Source organism: Penicillium pulvis, assembly GCF_028828015.1.
Source record: "Penicillium pulvis strain IBT 33274 chromosome Unknown scaffold_8_segment0_segment0, whole genome shotgun sequence".
In the NCBI taxonomy this organism is placed as follows: Eukaryota; Fungi; Ascomycota; class Eurotiomycetes; order Eurotiales; family Aspergillaceae; genus Penicillium; species Penicillium pulvis.
Genome location: NW_026643080.1, coordinates 4,310,895 through 4,331,170, shown reverse-complemented (window position 1 = coordinate 4,331,170; position 20,276 = coordinate 4,310,895). Strand labels below are relative to the sequence as shown.

Below are 20,276 nucleotides of genomic sequence, written 5' to 3'. Positions count from 1 at the left end.
CACTTGCCAGGCTCGCCCTTGTGACCAACAATGTTGCTACCAGCTTGCAGGAGGCGCGCCCGAGTTCACGGAAATCAAGCCAAGAAATGCTGACTACGAACGGCTATTTGCAAGGTTTTCTTTTCAGGAGCAAGTTTGAACAAGGTGGTTTTCCTGGGAATTTACTGACGTCACCATCACTTCATCTCCACAAAACCTTACATATAACCCCGCAGAAAGAATAAGCAAAGTGAACATATTCATCCAATATTAATAACGCTGGCGTGTACTATACTTCGCTATGTCTGATCAATCGAAAAACCGCGAACCTCCCAAGGCTGCTAATGAAGCCGACAGCGACAAAGGTAGTCCCCATAATCATGGAATCGCCAACAAGCTGACTCTAAGAATACTTCAGGCCAAGATAACAGTCAACGCGAGAAAGTCGCTGCTAGCACTCCCTACATGCCGCAGTCTGGAAAGCCCGCAGGTGAAACGGAGCAGACTGCTCAGAAAACTGAATCAGAGACGGACAAGAATCCCCGTGATAAGGTCGCCGCCAGCACACCCTACATGCCCCAGGCTGGAAAACCTGCTGGCAACTCATCGCTCTGATGCAGCGAATAGGCTGGAGTTTTGCATAGGCCAAAATGTATATTTCATATGAATATTACTACGAATGCTTTCTGAAGGGCCGAGGCTTTAAACCGTCCTAAATCTCATTTGTATTTTCCATGCACACATTGTATAACCTAATGATGACACAGATTTAGAGGAAAGCTCAGAATTCCTCTTGTATATCTACTATCTTATAGTCGATGCTAGGCTCCCTGAATCGAGAGTCAAGACTCGTAGAAGTAGAAATAGTTTTTAATCACGATTTTTCTTGTTAATAGCTCTCACATCAACCATTACTTCATGTGTGAAGTCCACAATCTATTCAACATCGCTGTATATATGAATGAAGGGCTCATGCTAGTGTCAATCGTGGATTGCTCGGGGTTTACAAATGACAAGCTTTGTCCTGGCGTTACCCGAGCGACCCGGCGAGGGCCGAACTGTTGAACCAAACTCGCGTTTACTGGCATGTAGTATGATATACTCAACTCTGCTTAGAGCCTAGCTTCTCATCGAGATTAGTGTCCCTCATAAAATACCTTAAGGGCTTTATCGTGATACACGGTAATTATTCGATCAGAGGAGGTTTTATCCACAACTCGGCCCTGGTGGTGAAAATGTGGAGAGAGTATTCCCTGCACTTTTTTTTTAGAAAATGTCACGAGAGAATTACTGAGTACCTTCCAAGGTAATAGGCTCTTTTGAACGACGCTTGGTAACGGTGTATGGATAGGGATTACCATTGATTGGCCTGATATCTCCGCATGGTTTCGTTACCACTGCGAACCCTTGGGAGCCATGCAAAAAAGGGGCGTTCACATTGACGGGACAAGTCCGTGAGTGCCGTGGTGGGTCTTAGTGAGACATAAATGGATCCAGCTTTGCCTACAGTACTTGCCGGCGTTCAATAAATACCCCACCGGCCTCAGCTTCCCTCCTAACCAAATATGATCCCGTCACTACACAAAGAAGCTGCCAGGTTTTTTATTCAGTCTCGATCATGTCCCTTTGTCAGCTGCCAGATGGACTACTTTATATGATAGTCGAGTTTCTTAACTCTGAAAGTTCTATCAACGCATTAGCACGCACCAAGCGCGCCTTCTTCGTCCAGTTCAACCCCTTTCTTTACTGGTATCACGTTTTAAGTCCACCACATCATCTGAGAACTGGGATCCATATCCCTGCCCTAAATTGGGCAGTCGAGCATGATGATCCGGGTCTCTTAGGCAGGCTTCTCGATGCCGGTGCGAATCTGGATGTTTTCAACAAGAGAATTTGGCGCAAATCTGGGCCTTTTTCGCACCATCCATTTCGGGTTGCTGCTAGAAGAGGTCATGCTAGAGTTCTCGAAGCTTTGCTAGAAAGTGAAAGCACGGAAAGTGAGGGTACGGGTTATCGGCTTAGGGAGTCAGATTATGCTCCGATATTTGCTGATGCCGTATCTTATGAGAAAATTCTTGTTTTCCGAATGCTCCTCTCGAGGGGTGTTAACCCATGGTGTGATGGAGCTAGTGCTAATAAGCTTTTGAGCAAGGCTGCTAAAGGAAAAGACCTCGAGTTATTTGAACTTCTGCTCTCGGATTTTACGCAGCGAAGAGATTTACCTCCTATTATAGAGTGGGAGGATGCTTATTCAGCACTACATTACGCAAACATGAGAAATCGCGAACATTATATGAGGCTATTACTTACGGCGGGCATAGACGTCAATGGCATAGATGCCAATCGTACAAAGCCAAGATTTCATGGGAAGACGGTATGGCGACCCTTATGCCGTTGTCATCGTCCAGGACCGGCTAGACTTCTGCTAGACGCAGGAGCCGACCCAAATATTGACCAGGACGACAAATGGGGGCCGCTGGCCTGTGCGGTTGGTAACTATTTTTATACTACCGAAATTTCCGTATCTTCTCAGGAGGAGAGAAATCGACGCATGGAAATGCTCCATCTACTTTTTGAGTACGGAGCGGACCCGAAACGAGCTGGAGGGGGTTCGGCCCTGCATGGGGCACTACGGGACCTGGACTTGGCTTCGGCTACCTTCCTTGCTGATAAAGGTGCGAGAATAAGAGTTCTGGAATTGACGGCGTCTGATCAGGCACTATTGGATCAAGCGGTAGTAGAGCATGAATGGGGAACAGTCATGAGACTGACCCCACCTCATTGGTCCATGCTTGAATATATTGGTCCAGGCTTGATCCGCAAAGGGAGAAATATAAAAAGGTACATGTTGTCGACGGGTGCGAGTGGTGATTTTCCGATTCTCCCACCTGGGATGACCAGCGAGAATCGTGTGATCAATGAGGGTGAAATACTCCCACCGCCATTCTACGTCAGCCCTGGGGAAGTGCCGTTTCCACCAGGTCACTTTCCCCTAGATATGTTGACCGTGGAAGAACTGGATCAACGCCGGAGGCTCATAGAAAATCTTTTTTGAATTGACCAAAGTTCATTCAAAACTTATACCTTCTCAATGCAATAGAATTACTTTCTGTGAACAAGAAATCTAGAAATGGCATCTTAACTGACAAAGGGTATTCACTAGTTCCAAGGTTGAGAAGTGAGTTCCCAAGGTTAGAAGCGAAAGAGTCCATGGATTATGCGTTCAGGTTGAAGTTCATACATCGGCTGCGGTCACAGCAAGGTGTATTTTATGATATTAGTTAGACACATATCTTCCGTTCGGGGCTCTTTAGTATTGACTCTACATCTAATCGGCCCAGGGTTCTCATACCGAGTCTCTCAAACGGAAACAAACGGATATAACCGTCTCGAAGATACTACCTTCGGACCAACCACTGACTACTATTCATAGATCCTCAATAGCCGGCCATAGAAACTACGAGCCCGTCGTCTGTCAACCTTGCACTAGAGTAAGCCAATATGACTATTGAAGAGAGACCTTAATAAAGCAAGAATGGAAAAGAAAGGGAGGGAACGCGAGGCACAATAACGAAAAGCTGCAAGCAAAATTGCATAGCAGGTGGGATAAGTCAAAGGAAATTTTGAATACGTCACGCTCAGAATCTTACAAGCACCACGTGAGAAACAGTAGAATCGTAATCATTAATTGGAATTTCAATAACGACAGTGGTAATAGGTAGTGTTGGCCCTCACGCCATCAAGCAAGTGCCGGGAACTACTCTACAGAATCCCCCGCCTATATTGGCTTAAGCGTAGCTGTTGAAAGACCACCGTGATTTGATGTCAACGCTAAAGCTAAAACTCTCGCATCCCACCACATGCTGGTAATCCCTTCGACAAGACTTATTATTACCATCCAAAACGGCATTTTAAGTCCAGGTGTGGTCGGCCAAATCATGACGAGCGCGGTCACAGTTGGCCTTGCCTGTGTGGGTGTAGCAAAGACCAGCAACACCAGCCGCCCACATAGCTCCACATTCCCACATAACGATGGCAAGATCCCACAGCTCCATGATCTTTTGTCCGTGGGGGTAAGCCACCTCAGCAGCGAGGACAGTACCCACATATTCGCTCTCGGCGGGGAGAGAATCACCACCCTTCACGTAAGCCATAACGGGGTTGACCAGGTGCTCAATCACGGCACGGGTCTCCGGCAGAATGTCACCAGAGACGAGGGCTGCAAGACGTGCCTCAGCGCTGGAGAGCGGACCCTCACCGCGCTCGACTCGGGTACCATTGACACGGAAGTGCTCCAGTTCGGGCCGTCCATCTGGCATCGTGGGGGCGATAGCTGCCTCAACACCAATGTCAGTTCGGCCGAGGAGAGTGACGGGTCTGTGTCGGCAGTTGGAAAGCTGCCACCAGTGGGTAAATAGAAGGCACAGAGCAGCTGGGTTATAAGGGTCATTGTTGCGGTACCAGATCATAGCACCGATCAAGCGCGAGTAGACCTCAGCTAGGGGTTCCTCTTCCAAAGACCCCCGGGTCAGAGATGGAATGATGTTGGAGACTTCGCCGCACAACACATCAGCTCCAAGGTCAATCCAATCGTGTGCGACGCACCCAAGACCGGCGATAGCGGCCATTTGCTCACCACCACCAGAATCGTAATAGACGTGGCAGAAGACGGCGTCGGCAAGCTTGTAACGAGCGAGACGGTCTAGGTCATTCCAAACAACCATACACGGGCTGGATTCAACTGGGTCGTTATCCTCGAGGATGGTCTTCTGACGCAAACATCCATAGTTGCAGCCCTTGACGATACGGATATCGTCGATATGGGGACCAGCGGAAGCTGATGCTTCAGCAGAAGCAGTCACTTCGGCAAATGCGAAAGAAAGTCTGTCCGCCATGGCAGAGCTATCAGTTCCGATAGAATAATCCAAGACAAAGGCTGAGTCCATAACAGCCCATATACCTGAAATCGAGCCACCGTAGACACCACGGTTGTAGCCAATCGACATGGAGAAGATACTGGTGTTAATAAGAGGGCCTTCACACGCCTCTGCGGCGAAGAGAGCGTCAGTGTACTCGTCTGGTGAGTCAGCCACGCCGCTCAGCTTCGCAGGTAGGGGCTTGCGGGCATTGCACCAGGAAGGAAGTACGGCCTCGCGCACCTCTGCAAAGTCGAGAGTCACCGTCTTTCCGCCCGTGATGACCTTGTCACGAGCCTCCAAGAGAACGGAGGCATCAGCCAACAGGCCAACAGCACAATCGACTGCATCTGCAACACGCGCATTACGCATCCAAGAGATGCTTGTAGCGGCGCCGAGTACGCCCTTGGTGTGAACAGTGTCAGGTCGACGCGGCAAGTTGACGGTCGTAGTCAAAGTGTCGGATTCAGAATCGTACTGCTGGGCGAATTTACCCGATCCAGCCTCGACCGGACCAAGGCCGTGAGTCTTCAGCGACCAACATGGAGCTCCGTGGGGGGACTCCCTGGTGGCGCCTTCTCCGCGGACATGAATGGTAGACCAGGTGGAAGTTAGACGGACGGTGGCATTAGGATCCTCTGCCGAGAAGTCGTCGGTACGGTCACCCCAGTGAGACACGACAGGCAGGCAATCAAAAGCAGGCGAGCGACTGAGACCACCGCTGACGACTAGGCCTGGGAGGAGGTCGGAGATGGGCTGGTCAGAGCACTTGACTGCCAAAGGGCGGCTGAGCTCATTGGTACGGGCAAGGATCTTGTAAAGCCGGGCCCGGGAGTCGCTGGTGTGCTTAGCAGCGGCCTTCTTGTCACGCAATTCCAAGGGCGAGACCTCGGCAGTGTTAGAAATGAAGTCGGTCACGTCACGGCAGGAGATTCGCTTGTTGAACGACTGCTGATGATCAGCCCGAGGGTCAACAAGGCCACCTCTGACGGCCGCCTCGGGGAGCTCTTCCCCCCTAGCAATGTAAGGCATATTGAATTATTGAATGACAAGGTATAAAGAAGAGTTTGTTAGCAAGAATTTGTTATATAAGTAGCAAAATGGCGAGTGATCTGCTGATCGCTCTGAAGGTTGGTTGCTCCTCTTTCTCTGTGTCAGGCCTTCTTATTTATACCTTGTCTGTCTCCCATTGAACTTTTAAAATTAAAACATAATCTGGATCAAAGCGGAAGTAGATTGACGGGAAGCAATGCTCATCGTAGAGCTTTGAATTGGATCTGCACGAGAGCCCGCTACACATTGATTGTTACACAGCATTGATTTGGAGTGCATGCTGTTGTACCTCGTAGCGACCTATGTGTGGCTGATACCTCTTACAAGGCCCTCTCCACCGCAGTTGATATGTGGCTGAGCTCAATACCAGACACATCTGAAAGTCATATTCTACACCGTAGATTCAGTGTGACCTGGAATAGAGCTGTGCAACCTGAGCTATAACCCAAGTCTGTGGATGATCTCGTGCTTCCATATGGCCCGTTAGCAACGACAACTCCTGATTTGGAGCTAGGGCTATGCTTACTGCACCAACGTGGCCTTGACTGGGTTTGCTATTTGCAATACTTGCGTTTGCATCTGTGGGGCAATGACCTCTACCACACCCCATTGCTTGTTTTTGGACGCCAGATGATGTGGCTTACGCTCGAGCTCCGCTTGCCATTCATCCCTCTCACTTCGGCGTATCCAAGAATCTTGATTCACTGTTACAAAGGGGGGCAAAGCTGCTCAAGACTCTGCCACACATCTATCGTCCTTGTCCCTGCAAGCACAAGAAACTCAAATCATTCAATTCCTCACACCATGCTCTAACATAAATAGGGAAAGGCAGTTAAATGATGCCACCACAATACTAATTTCCAAGTGTATAGACTATGAATTGAGATGTAAAGAGGTAAGAACGCTATAGGTATCTTGAACAGGCCCCAAAGGGGGATGTTTCACCATCCCGTGTCCTTAGAATAAGCATATATACTATCTCACGTGTAACTTAGATGCTCACTACTCATCGTATGAATCATACATAACTCCTACAAGGTTTGCACGGTGCATAGCTACGAAAAAATTTACGAATCACATATTCGGGTTCCACAAGATTAGTGCACCTATTCTGGTATTATTTCCATTTGTTAACCCAATAAGATGCGATAAGATCCAGGTACGGACATCAAATTACGTATTATGATACCCCAAGGTCGTAGCGCGGCTGTGTCTATATGCCTAAGTACTACGGGAAGTACTCGTGAAAATCTTTACTGAAGTTTATGGCATGCACTATACATCTCCTACCTAATGCAGCCCCCTAGGATCGCCTCCAGGAATTACTGCAAGGGTCCAAGCCTTTGTAAAAAAGTGGTGAGATTCAAAGGGAACCCAAATTGAGAATTGCTTGAACGGAGAGGGCCTCAGCAAGAAGAGAGTTCATATAATCTGTTAGGGCCCTATGTATTTTGTCTAATTTGAGGATTATGTCCGTAGGAGATTATCTTCTATGAGCCTCCACCAGATCGTACCTTTATTTGCTTTTTCTGATCGATTGCGAGTTGCTTTACGTGTCACACACGTATGCATAGTGTATAGGTCAGAACGTGTACAAATGATCAGACACGTAGCCACGAATGAGGTGCATGTACGCATGCACTAAGTACTAGAAAAAGCACACCTAGCAGCATCATACTCTCTAGGGTCGTGTGGTGCCACCAGCCCTGTAGAAATACTTCTACTATACGATCAAATGAGACTCTCTGTGTTTGTTCTTATATTCCAACAATTTCTGTGCAATTTCAAACCTGGCCTCCCCCTCGAGACGTGCTGAGCACGTGGCTGTTCTTTTCAATCAGAGTTCTCGGTATCCGAACTTCGGTGCTTATGACAGGCGTCAGTCAAGTGAATTTCCTGATATGGAAGGAAATATCAATAGGACAACTTGTAAGGCAATAGCTGTTCTTCCCCGTCATGTCTCTCTCGTCTACTCTCTATAGCATCACGTTTGTAGTCACTGGAACAAACATTGTTATATGTCTATACTCCTCCTGGCTGAGGCTTACGCTCTATCAAATATATTCAAAGAAAGTTGCTTGATTATACGGGGATTTTGAGCATTGAGGTTATTATGTATATGATGAAAGATAGAAGGAAAAGCATGGATGGAGATTGACAAATTGCTTACGTGGTTTGACTACTTTCTATTCCTAAATGCATATAGATTCTTAATTTGGCATCTCCCATATTAAGAGACACTAGCCACTAGGTAGGCATACGTAGGCCACTTGCAAGCAAACCGATGACATCCATCCTGTTTGTATAGTTTCCATGAGCCAATCACATTCTGCAGCCAGATAATCCCTTATCCATTCCTCCATAAAACATAGAATCTCCAATTTTCAGCCCTTTGCAAAGTATAAATAGCAATATGTAGCCGCTTAGAATAACATCAGGCAACAAATACCATAATCTCACCTGAATATAGCCCATTTGAAACGTAGGGGCCATAGTGATGGGGTCCATTTAGAAGAAATGTGAAAGTGTGGAACCGCAGAAAAAATGCCAAGGCTTACATTAGCCAGGCTCCTCTTTCCTGCAAAAGATCAGCCCCGATCTTCCATTCTCAGCTGCACCTTCGTTCCGACTGTTGCATTGTCAGTGCTATATGTACAATTTTCCGGGTTTATCTGCTTTCACTTATCTACATCACCTCTTGCATCTCCTACGCTTCGCATCTTAATCGCCACCCCGACCCCATCGACAAACATGTCCGACGACGAGGACTATTATGATTTTGAAGAGGAATATCTCTACGAAGACGCAGTTCCTGACCTTGTCGTGAGTCGAACCACCTATATGTCCCCCACGTATTACGACATGACATTGGATTTCTGTCCTATGAAGACGACCAGCTACTAACAATCCTCTTTTCCCCCTGCAGGACGAACTCGCCGCATCCTCATGGTACGAAGCGGCTCTGTACGAAGACCCGGGCATTGAAGTCGAAGACTACTTCAGTGACTGGGATTACTACTCAGATGACTACCACGACGACGACCCGACCGTAGCGCAGAGCAGGCCTCGCACGAAAATCGAGCCCGCAGCAACCAAGACGAAGAAGACTCGCGCCCACGCCGCCGCCCGACCACACCATCCCTTGAAACTCGACATCACCTCCTTCCAGGGCGTCGTCTGGAAAACAGACAGTCTGGAGCGCGATACGGATGTTTCGGTCCAAATCTATGAGCCCGGTCAGCTGGACAAGGTCGCTTTCCTGCAGGACTGGAGGGAGATCTTCAAGTCTGCCCAACCTGCGCTGGATAAGTCGCGATTAAGAAAAAGACGCGTCCCGGAGCCCCAAGCGTCGGATATGTCATCTGGGGATGACGAGATTCTGAATGATGCCGATGAGGAGTACAGTGACGATGATCCTATGTCTGATGTTGAGTCGGTGGATCAGGATGGGAGTATGGATCCTGGGGAGGGATCGAATACGACGCCTGAACCTGGTCAGTCGCCGAAGGAGGCTCCCCGAATTGCTGTTGAGATTCCGGTGAAACGGGGCCGGAAGCGTAAGGCTGAGGCTCAGGCTCCGACTCCGGTTGAGGAAACGAAGAGTAATTCCAATGATGTTTCGACAAGGAGTCGATCAAAACGGGTTGCTTTAGACAAGAGTGAAGAGGAGGCGAGCTCGTCTGGTCCGGTTCGCCGCTCTGCCAGACAGAAGAAATAGTGTTGATGGGATGTGGTTTTTTTTGGTTGCTTGTATCTGTGAAACATCCTAACTCACGACATGTAATGAATGGTACGAATGAAGAACTACAACTTAACTCAAAAGTTTGACAGATTCCAAATGAGCTCAATGCAGATATCTGTGTATTCCTATCCATGCGCCACTATTCTAATCATACTCTTTGTTGAACGCACGGCCGATGACCATTCGTCGAATCTCGCTTGTGCCAGCTCCAATCTCGTACAACTTTGCATCCCGGAGTAACCGCCCGGCGGAGATCTCATTGATGTATCCATTTCCACCCATCAGCTGAATGGCATCTAATGCGCACTCCGTTGCGCGCTCAGCAGCATACAGGATCGCGCCAGCACAGTCCTGTGTACGGATCACCAAGGGATCGGATGCAGCGGCGCCATTGTCTACCTGTCGTGCAGTGGTGTAGGTGTATGCCCTTGAAGCGGCAAGCTTGGTGTACATGTCGGCAAGCTTACCCTGGATCAACTGGTTGTGAGCAATCGGAGTACCGAACTGCTTCCGGGTATGTGTGTATGGAAGGACGAGGTCCAAAGCAGCTTGCATGATTCTAGGCATGATTAATATAAATATACGCGACGAGATTTGAATTGAACATACCCAAGTGGTCCTGCGCTCAGTACGAGTCTCTCCAAATCGAGGCCTTCCATTAGAACTCGAACACCGCGGTTCAGCTCTCCCAAGACGTTCTCCCGGGGAACAAAAACATTGTCAAAGACAAGTTCACCGGTGTTAGAGCCACGCATACCGAGCTTGTCTAGCTTCTGGGCGCAGGAGAAGCCCTCGAAGCCCTTCTCAACAACAAAGGCGGTGATTCCCTTGGAGCCCTTGTCAGGCTGTGTCTTTGCGTAGACAACCACAAAGTCGGCCTCAGGGCCCTGCAAGCGAGCTGTCAGTTACTAGACTCATACTTCGGGGTCAACGTCTAGGGGCTTACATTAGTGATCCACATTTTCGTTCCATTCAATACCCAGCCACCATCCACCTCCTTCGCATTGGTCTTCATACTGACAACATCGGAGCCAGCAGAGTGCTCCGACATAGCCAACGCACCGACTTTGTCACCAGCTAGCAAACCAGGCAAGAATCGTTCCTTTTGTTTTTCGTTTCCATTAAGCGATAGTTGGTTGACGCAGAGCTGGGAGTGAGCGGCATAAGAGAGACCAATACTTCCTACACACAACGCAGGTTAGACCAGTCTCAGAGAACAAATCAATCAAGATGAATATAAACACTTACCAGATGCCCGACTGATTTCTTCCATCACCACGCAATGCGCTTGGTAGCCCATCCCCAGTCCACCATAAGCTTCATCGGCTGTAATACCCAAAAAGCTAATCCCTTCATTAGCATTTCCAATACTTCATGTGGTAGTGAGGAATGAAATTACCCAGCATCACCAAGTTTCTTCCACATCTCCGCGGGGAAATTGTTCTGCTCATCCGTCCGTGCCGCAACCTCGGCTGGAATCTCTCGCCCTGCGCCGGTGTCAGTTCACCCCAACTAAGAAAACCTGAGTTTGGGAACAAAAAGACTCACTTGTGAAGTCTTGCACCCGCTCTCGGAGCTCTACGAGCTCATCCTCGGTTGGGGGCGCGAAGCCTGCCGGGTGTTTTGTCGACACACTGCGGGCGAATCCTGGGGCAAGTGCGGGGATGGCAGTTCGCCGCAACGAACGGGTGGATGTGCGTAATAGGGATGGGATGGTAAGCGAAGCCATTGTGAAGTTTGAGCGTAATGGGTACAGAATCTAGTTTATTTTTGGCTTCAAAAAATATTGAGAGTAGAGAGTATTTAAGATTGGAAAGTAGGAGAAAAGAGCAAGGAGCGGCAGTCGTCGGCGCGGAGAAACCGCGTTGTGACGGAGTATACAAATAAGGGATTAAACATTATTTTCCTTGACAATTATTACTGAGGCTGAGCTGCTGAATTAACTGCGCATCGGGATTGAATATTATGTCTTTCCCATTCCGTAATATTCTCCTCTACATTATTATATTCTAAGTAGTAGATTGTTGCCATTGTAGTTTCATCACAGGTGTTGATGCTGAGCCTCGGGTAGACGCGGCAATCATCGCAACTCCGCACAATCCGGGGGAATTGGAGCTGTTCCTTTCTCACTTTCCCTTTAACTACATATTTCATGCCTGGGAATGACATGATATGCTCTTCCCTTTCTATACTTTGAAAACCCTCTGATCTAAAATCGGTCTTGCCCTTGCACACGGCTTCTGATAAGTCTAGCCATTCCCCGCAATGCGTGCCCCTTCCCCGCTCGTCCTGCGGAGCCTGGGCTCACGAGCTGGTCTACGCAACAATCGCCCAGCACACTTCGGATCTAACACCACGACTCGACTGACATCACGCTCAATCGCTAACTACACACACCCTCATCATGCTTCGGCACTCTCGGTCATCCCGACAGCAGTCGACACTTCGTCGGCTGAATTCAAAGAAAACAGCCAACAGATGCAAGAGCTCCTCTCTCAAATGAATCACTTGCACACAAACATCTCCAAAGGTGGTCCACAGAAGTCACGAGATAAGCATGTCGCGCGGGGTAAAATGCTCCCTCGAGACCGTGTCTCAGCATTGATTGACCCTGGCACATCGTTCCTGGAGCTCTCCCCGCTCGCAGGACACGAGGTATACGAAGGCGAGGATGTACCCGCTGGTGGAATTATTACTGGCATAGGTACGGTTGAAGGGGTCAACTGCATGATTGTTGCGAATGACAGCACCGTCAAGGGCGGCACGTACTATCCTATCACGTTGAAAAAGCACCTACGCGCACAGGCAATCGCCCAGGAGAATCGATTGCCTTGTATCTATCTGGTTGACTCCGGCGGTGCCAACCTTCCGCACCAGGCGGATGTGTTCCCCGACCGGGATCACTTCGGCCGTATTTTCTACAATCAGGCTCGTATGAGCTCTCTCGGAATTCCACAGCTTTCGGTTGTAATGGGTCCTTGCACGGCGGGCGGTGCTTATGTCCCTGCTATGAGTGACGAGACGATCATTGTCGAGAACCAGGGTACTATCTTCCTTGCTGGTCCACCGCTTGTCAAGGCTGCTACTGGTGAGGTTGTTTCGGCTGAGGATTTGGGTGGTGGTCTGCTGCATTCTACCATCTCAGGTGTAACGGATTATCTGGCTGTTGACGATGCCCATGCTCTCATTCTGGCGAGACGTTCGGTTTCCAATCTCAATTATCCCAAGACCAAAGCGCCCCTAGAGCTTGGGGATGTGGTAAAGGAGCCCATCTATGACCCTAATGAGTTGAACGGTATTGTCGGTGTCAACCTTCGGCGGCAGATTCCTGCTCATGAAGTTATTGCGCGAATTGTCGATGGGAGCGAATTTTCTGAATTCAAGCGCGACTACGGGACTACGCTCGTCACAGGCTTTGCACGAATCCATGGCCACCGCGTCGGTATCATCGCGAACAATGGTATCTTGTTCTCCGAGTCGTCTCTCAAGGGTGCTCACTTCATTGAGTTGTGTGCTCAACGACGAATTCCCCTCGTGTTCCTGCAGAACATCTCCGGTTTCATGGTGGGGGCAGATGCCGAGAAGGGTGGTATTGCGAAGAATGGTGCCAAGCTTGTGACTGCCGTTGCATGTGCGGATGTCCCAAAGTTTACGGTTGTCTTTGGTTCGAGCGCTGGTGCTGGAAACTACGGAATGTGGTAAGTTGTATGTCCAGTCTCATCACCAAGTAAACCGTCTCACTTTTTTTTCTAGTGGCCGTGCCTACTCGCCTCGGCTAATGTTCATGTGGCCGAATTCAAAGATCGGTGTCATGGGTTCCGAACAACTCTCTGCTGTCATGGAAGCTGTTGGGAAGACTGTCGATCCGGATCTCAAGAATCGTATTGATCGCGAGTCTGAGGCTATATTCGCCTCCGCCCGTCTATGGGACGACGGTGTCATCCCACCAGCCCAGACAAGACGGATGCTGGGACTGGGGTTGGCAGCTGCGGTCGGTGGAAACCCAGAGCCAGATGTCCAGACTAAGTTTGGAGTATTCCGGATGTAGACAGAGATCGAAAGAATCGTCAAATATAATGTAGACACGAAGAAGTCATCCAACCAAACATACTATTTTTCTTTCAATAAAAATGGCAAGATACTCAAAGCATAAACAGGTCGAAGAAAAATATGCGGAATAAAAAAATTGCCTTCAAATATCACAGATATGGTGTTTCACCAAATTCGACTTTTAGGGAGTCCAACAACCAAACCTCTCAATGTATAAGATTGTGGAAGAAAAGAAAAAGAGTCAGGTACTCAGGAGTGTATCATAGAATCGAAGAATTGATGGTATAATAGATGAGAAAAGAAGAAATGGCGGCGACGGGTCAGTCTATCAAAAGGCGCAGATGCATAAAAGCGTAGAAAACATCATGTGGCACGTCAAAAAGCATACGTGGAAGCGGAGACAGGCGTGACTTGCAAAAAGCCCATGGATCTCTTGCTGAGCATGAGCAGTGCATAAGAGTCCAGAGGATCATAAGATGTGATTCATCCAATTTACAGGATGACACATGGAGACTTGCGGCGCGTTGATTTATTATCTCGTTTGCGATCGTTGCGATTTGAGTTTTCGCGCTTGCGGGATGAATCGCTGCTGGAGCCTGAACCCTGCAGGTCCTTGCGAATAATTTGACGGCAGAGGTCAACGAAGACCTCATTCACGTTCGCGCGTCGGCGGGCAGATGTTTCGTAGTATGGAGCATTTCCCCAACTCTGGGATAGACCGAAAGCGCGTGCTCGGGGCACAGCTCGGTCGTCTTCGAGATCGGATTTGTTGCCGACAATCACGAGGGGGACTTTTTCGTCATCTTTGATTCGGATAATCTGTTCGCGGAGTTCGGAAAGTTCATTCAATGAGGACATGCTAGTGATGGAGAAGACCAGTAAGAAACCTTGGCCTTGCTTCATATAAAGCTCTCTGAAGCGGAACGCAGGTTAGCATGCGCTGGAACGTGGAGCTAGGTATCGAGTTCTATTTTACCTCATGGCAGCTATAGGTCCGGTCAGTAAAAGAAGTCACACGCATAGAGTACACTACACTCACTGAATTGTTCTGTCCCCGCGGTGTCAAGACTGCACAGCACAACCGCTTGTCAGCTTCCAGCTTCAAACAGCTCATTGTATTCGCATCGAAGGAACTTACATTTCGAGGATACATTGTCGACCCTAGAAATTGATACGTCAATTCAGAAACCTCTTATCGGTGCGAGTGAGATCTACTTACATCTACCTCAATTTGCTTGCGGTATGAGTCCTCAATGGTCGGGTCATAACTTTCAATCCAGACATTTTGCACGAATTGAGCTGTAAATGCATGAGCTACTGCTTCGCGAGGGGCGCAATGGCACTGCAAACAAGGCTGGGTCATCAGGGCAATATGTACCAGTCAAACAACTTTTTCCGACACCTCCAGCACCCAGAACAACGATGTGGTATTCCCGTCTATTGTGACACGTCATTGCGATTAGCAACCAGCATTGACGACAGCAGGATCCCTAACTCACTGCGGCCGCATTGTTAGAGATCCAAGGATCACCTGGTATAATTATGTATTGCGAGGAAGGAAAAAGGAGCGAGAGTGAAGGCCAATGGCACGGAGCTAGTTTGTGACCGGAGTTGATCTCGTGCCGCGGTGTTGTACCACGCGGGGGGATGGATCGAGATCCTAGTTTCTTTCGGCGCGGTGTCGGAGAGAATGTTCCGTGTATGCGATTCCCCTCTGTAAACGTACAAAGCCGTTGTGCCCCTTAATTATAGCACGATGGTGTCAAGCTCCCTTGGGGGCCGATAGGGAAGAGCAGAGGGAGTCGGTTACATCGGAGTCCCAATGGATCAAGGAGTGGTATCGACGCACGGACCGTTCGATGGGATTCGGTGTCGGTTCTACCCACCAGAGGTCAGTGTGGTGGAGGATTGATTGAGGCTGAGTGGTTCAAAGATGGGGGAGGTTGTTTGGGAAAGTGGTGTTGTGTGCGGGCCGCGGAGTTTAGGGGCGCATTTTTTTTTTCTTACCGTTCTGCAAGCCAAATGAGTAACCGGAAAATGATATAAGTCAATTCCTCAGAGATTAGTAAGGACTAGAAAAAAATTAATGTGGAATGGACATGAATATGCATGTCTAGTCCAATCGGTTTTGCTTGTTTGGCCCCTTGGTTCCTAATCACATCTGTTCCTGGCGGTGAGTCCAGACTCTAGTCAACTCCACAATGCCATTCACCTAAATTTATGGCAACTTTCCTATGCATAAAGCATTTAAAATTGGACTGCAGGGGCTGTCTGCAGGATGGCAGATAGCCCAAATTAGGCTGTTGGGCTCCAAATACTGCGATTCGAGGAGACTCGAATACCTACGTCTTGAGGTGAATCCATTGAATTGAATGTATAGAACCCCGGGTCCATTGCTGGTCATTTGGCCATTGATTATCATCAGTGTTTAGATGTTAGAGATTAGTTACGAATCAGCGAGCGTTGGCGTATTAACCTGATAATCTATACATTGATTACGTGATAACGTACTTTGTGTCTTGGTCTGCAGCTTGTTGAGAAATGATAGGCCGAGGTATTTTACGAGCTCAAAAGGCTGTACATAAAGAGGGACAAAGAACCTTGGAATTAATGCTATGTAGTCTTACCAGGTTAAAATTCCGTAATAGCGTGGGCTAGAATGATCCATCGATGAGTAATGGAATGGGGGGAATAGGTCCACGGATGTATTTATGGATGTGGATAATAATAATCTCCCGGAGCTTGGCTGTCCGGGGTTGGTTTCACCTTTCTAGTAAGGACTCACAAGATCATATCATAGACTAGTCGTCATCATGCCGATTTAGCGATAACGGGTATTATTTTATGCTTCAAGACAGTGTGCGACAAAAACCTGTATCCTTAGTGATGTGCTTGATTTAGTCTGAATGACCTAACTGGGAATAGGGCTTATCATCTGATGATAGGGTTATTCGAGGTGTTCTTTGATGGAGAAAGTGCTTTGAGATAGCTCGCATGAAAATTAGACAAGTCGGGACTTTTGACCCTATCACTAGAATTCTATCATGCGAGGGATCAATGCATACAGGACGGATCACTCCACTGCATTAAATTCACATGGCGCTCGCATCTGATCGCGGACCGAGTACGTCATGGAATCACGTGACTACCGCACGGTCACAGCAGCGGGAAGCGCCAGCTCGACCAAATGCATTCTCACTCATCCCTCGCTCCCATTGCAATCTCTCTACTTTTCGGAAACAAGATCCTGAAATTCTAAGCTCATCTCACAAAATGGCTTCCTTCCAAGACCGTGCCCAGCACGCTATTTCCCAGCTCGACAAGGAGGTGCGTTTCTAGCTCATTGTGTGTTTCGTTGGTGCCTCGCCAGCTCTAGCCCGCCCCATTTTGGCTGCATGATTTCTGTGCCCTCACGATAGTGCGATCGGGAGGGCAACGCAATCCCACAGCACAGCACACATACACTCGTGCTACCTTCCATCCTTGTTCATTAATTTTTTTGGAGCTATGTTCCTTTAGCTGACGTCCTTGATAGCTTTCTAAGTACCCTGTCCTGAACAACATGGAGAGACAGACCTCCGTCCCCAAGGTCTATGTCATCCTGGGTCTGGTCGGCGTCTACTTCTTCCTTGTCTTCTTCAACATCGCTGGCGAGTTCCTTGTCAACGTTGCCGGTTTCGTTCTTCCTGGTTACTACTCCCTCCAGGCCCTGTTCACCTCGGGTTCCGCGGATGATACTCAGGTAAGCTTTCCTCCCATCTCCTTTCTATCCTGATGTCAACTGTGTCGCTAACGTTCGATTGTCTATAGTGGTTAACTGTATGTTCCCATGACCCCACCCCACTATCAGTTTGGCCAAGTGTTCCTGGCACGAGACAGCATCTTCTGTCTTTCTCAAGCGCCACGTGATACTGTGGAAGAACAATAATCTAACTTGTCCCTCGATAGTACTGGGTTGTCTTTGCTTTCCTGACCACCCTCGAGAGCGCTATCAGCGCCGCTTACTGGTTCCGTATGTGCAATCAATCTACCGCACCATTTGAGCTCCACTGACTTCCGACTAGCCTTCTACTACATCTTCAAGTTCGTCCTTGTGCTGTGGATGGCTCTTCCCCAGACCAGGTAAGTCATCAAAACATAATCCGAAAGCTGAACATCATATCGAACCGAACTAATAAAATCCATAGCGGTGCCCAAGTTATCTTCCACTCCTTCCTCCAGCCTCTGGTTGGCCGCTTCTTCTCCAGCAATGGCACTTCCGCCAACCTCCGTGCTCAGGCCGAGGCTGCTGGCAAGACTCACTCGTCCTAAATGGTTCCATAACGAAGCCTAGTTGAGAATCGTCTCGATATCATGTACACCCGAGGCTGTAGCTTAGATGTAGGCCGCGGGTTTGTCGATTCTCCCCGACCGGTCGGGTTACTGTTAACGACGTCATGCGCATTCGAGGATGAAGTCATTCGTTGCGAATGAATTGCAATTTGAGTCCTGATGACAATAGAGTCAAGGTGAAAGGAGGAAAGGAGCCGGGCCCGGGGATGTATTTAGGGGCTGGCGGGGGATTGTGATGTTGTTTTGGTTTTATGTTGGTTGAATTACATATCTTGAATGGTAGAGCTTGTCTGTAGCGTTTGACTCTGTCGATTCGCTCGCTTTCAGGACGTTTTATACGCAAACAGCATGGTATGCATTTCTGACACTGAACACTTCCACTTTACTTCTACAATTTTTGTATCTTGGAGCGGGCTTTCAGTTGCCTGGGCTCTTATCGAGTACTGTCACTGAAACGAGACATGAGATCCCAAAACGCCAATCCAAGAAATGATTTCCCGCAAGGGACTTGTCCGCCAAACGCCAAACACCTGTTCTAACGTGATATCATATAGCCCTGGATCAAACACAAGTGTTCAGCACCAACGGCATCGACAACCACCCTCCCAGTTCGACCATGTTAATACAACCCAATGCGGTTACCCCAACCATCGGTCCGCGGGTTAACAACAATGCGATAAGGGAAGGGATTGGAATCACTAGTCGTAATGGGCGGAATATGATCCTTGTCCCGATTCACAACAGAAAGGATCTTCAGCGCAGCTTTCTGAAGCATATTACCCATCGCCTTCCGGACTTTAGCTCGTTCTAAATCCACAATACTGATTAGCAAGAGAACATCTCCAACACCGCGCCAATGAATTCTGCGCGCCAAAATTCCATTGTAGCATGTAAATAGTCTTTCTTCCACTGGAAATAACTCACCGGAATCCGTCCGCGGCGTGGCAATCGTCACATCCAATGTCCAGATCTCCCAACATACCTCCTCCTCTCCCTTCCCAGCTAGCCCACCAAACCAAAGTCCTGACCGACGCCTCTTCTTCTCATAGAACTCCACCGCTATCCGACCGCGCACACCCCCGCCTCCGCCTACTTTCCCATCTTCCCCGCCCGCAGCGGAGGAGAGGTGCTGGCGCACAAGGGCACTAACGCGGGACTCGATCAACGTCTCCAAGTCTGCATCGTTGATCGCAGGCAGTGTGAAGTCCAATACATCGAAGGTAACGGGTCGAATAGACGGGAAGTAGCGGTGGAAGAAGATGAGGTTCAGGACGCCTGAGCGAGGGGCGAAAATCAGCGGCGACCTTGGAAACGGGAAGAAGATCCGCAAAAGCCATTGGAGATATCCCTGAAATACTGTGTAATCACATACCTTTAAGTACATCGCGCACTGTTGTGGTGTCGGCGAATATCTCCAGGAAGTACTCTGGAGGGGTTTTGCGGGGCTCCATCCCCGCCCGCGGTGGAACGGACCCAGGATACCGTTTGGGTTGTTGTGCGGGAACGCGAGGTGGGTGGGTTGGGTGACTGGACGATTTATACGAGTGCCTTGGGAGCTTTGAAGTATTTGGTGAGTGTCATGGAGGGTTGTGTGAGTCTTGGGTTGGGAATGATGATGCTGTCGGGGCGGTTTCCATCGGACTGGGCCGAATGACGCTTATCGGGCTTATCATTGGTCCCTGGGGCGCCCTTTGTCGGTTGCGTAATAACTATGGTTCGCGGGTGGGAAAAGTGGGTCATTCGCTGCTTGCGATGACTCTTTATATTCTTTATTTTCTTTGTGCTGGAGACTTTTTGACGAGATGATAGTAGCTTCCAAGGCTGTAGGCCAGCGCTGCTCCCTTAGATTTACTGTCTTTTTGGATATGCATTATCCACCACGGCTCTTTTCCCTGGCTAAACATCACAATTCCACTTGGTCAGTTTTGAACATACTCCTTCTCTACAAAGACAACAGCTACGAACCAATAAAAGTTGTATGAGAAAATGCCACAAGGCTGCTCTAGCATACCCAGTCTTTCATATGACAGATCCTGTGAATCTTACCTCAGATAGCAGTTTTAATCCCCTAAGCGTCAGCTACATAATGTCATTAAACTGCCAGTTAGTTGACTAATTAATTACTCAAGTCCCACGTAAGCAGCACTTCGTTGATCTCACCACAATCCTAAGTGCACCAAAACCAAGCTTCAACAGTCACTCTC

The 20,276-nt window shown here is 48.6% G+C and overlaps 8 protein-coding genes across 8 annotated transcripts; 4 read left to right on the top strand and 4 right to left on the bottom strand.

Annotated features, from left to right (window-relative positions):
- Nucleotides 1–280: 280 nt before the first annotated feature.
- Nucleotides 281–594, top strand: N7503_011042 (uncharacterized protein; the record flags this gene model as incomplete). The annotated part of the gene is made up of 2 exons (XM_057070588.1): nt 281–344; nt 398–594. 2 exons carry the CDS (start codon nt 281–283, stop codon nt 592–594), a joined length of 261 nt encoding a protein of 86 aa, XP_056917199.1.
- Nucleotides 595–3,890: 3,296 nt separating this feature from the next.
- Nucleotides 3,891–5,927, bottom strand: N7503_011041 (uncharacterized protein; the record flags this gene model as incomplete). Its single annotated transcript, XM_057070587.1, has 1 exon — nt 3,891–5,927. The coding sequence occupies one exon, from the start codon at nt 5,925–5,927 to the stop codon at nt 3,891–3,893; it is 2,037 nt and encodes a 678-aa protein (XP_056917198.1).
- Nucleotides 5,928–8,699: 2,772 nt separating this feature from the next.
- Nucleotides 8,700–9,666, top strand: N7503_011040 (uncharacterized protein; the record flags this gene model as incomplete). Its single annotated transcript, XM_057070586.1, has 2 exons — nt 8,700–8,800; nt 8,838–9,666. The coding sequence occupies 2 exons, from the start codon at nt 8,700–8,702 to the stop codon at nt 9,664–9,666; spliced, it is 930 nt and encodes a 309-aa protein (XP_056917197.1).
- Nucleotides 9,667–9,834: 168 nt separating this feature from the next.
- N7503_011039 (uncharacterized protein) lies at nt 9,835–11,419 on the bottom strand (the record flags this gene model as incomplete). Its single annotated transcript, XM_057070585.1, has 6 exons — nt 9,835–10,249; nt 10,300–10,577; nt 10,637–10,872; nt 10,939–11,033; nt 11,090–11,177; nt 11,239–11,419. The coding sequence occupies 6 exons, from the start codon at nt 11,417–11,419 to the stop codon at nt 9,835–9,837; spliced, it is 1,293 nt and encodes a 430-aa protein (XP_056917196.1).
- Nucleotides 11,420–11,955: 536 nt separating this feature from the next.
- Nucleotides 11,956–13,738, top strand: N7503_011038 (putative 3-methylcrotonyl-CoA carboxylase, beta subunit (MccB); the record flags this gene model as incomplete). Its single annotated transcript, XM_057070584.1, has 2 exons — nt 11,956–13,388; nt 13,444–13,738. 2 exons carry the CDS (start codon nt 11,956–11,958, stop codon nt 13,736–13,738), a joined length of 1,728 nt encoding a protein of 575 aa, XP_056917195.1.
- Nucleotides 13,739–14,232: 494 nt separating this feature from the next.
- N7503_011037 (uncharacterized protein) lies at nt 14,233–15,250 on the bottom strand (the record flags this gene model as incomplete). Its single annotated transcript, XM_057070583.1, has 7 exons — nt 14,233–14,653; nt 14,717–14,726; nt 14,780–14,808; nt 14,879–14,901; nt 14,960–15,039; nt 15,119–15,177; nt 15,240–15,250. 7 exons carry the CDS (start codon nt 15,248–15,250, stop codon nt 14,233–14,235), a joined length of 633 nt encoding a protein of 210 aa, XP_056917194.1.
- A 1,763-nt stretch (nt 15,251–17,013) lies between these two features.
- On the top strand, nt 17,014–18,051 carry yop1 (putative membrane biogenesis protein (Yop1); the record flags this gene model as incomplete). Its single annotated transcript, XM_057070582.1, has 6 exons — nt 17,014–17,067; nt 17,276–17,482; nt 17,551–17,559; nt 17,689–17,752; nt 17,805–17,862; nt 17,928–18,051. The coding sequence occupies 6 exons, from the start codon at nt 17,014–17,016 to the stop codon at nt 18,049–18,051; spliced, it is 516 nt and encodes a 171-aa protein (XP_056917193.1).
- Nucleotides 18,052–18,691: 640 nt separating this feature from the next.
- N7503_011035 (autophagy-related protein 101) lies at nt 18,692–19,626 on the bottom strand (the record flags this gene model as incomplete). The annotated part of the gene is made up of 2 exons (XM_057070581.1): nt 19,445–19,626; nt 18,692–19,347 (listed from the first exon to the last, which is right to left on the bottom strand). Exons 1-2 carry the CDS (start codon nt 19,521–19,523, stop codon nt 18,692–18,694), a joined length of 735 nt encoding a protein of 244 aa, XP_056917192.1. The 5' UTR covers nt 19,524–19,626.
- Nucleotides 19,627–20,276: the final 650 nt, after the last annotated feature.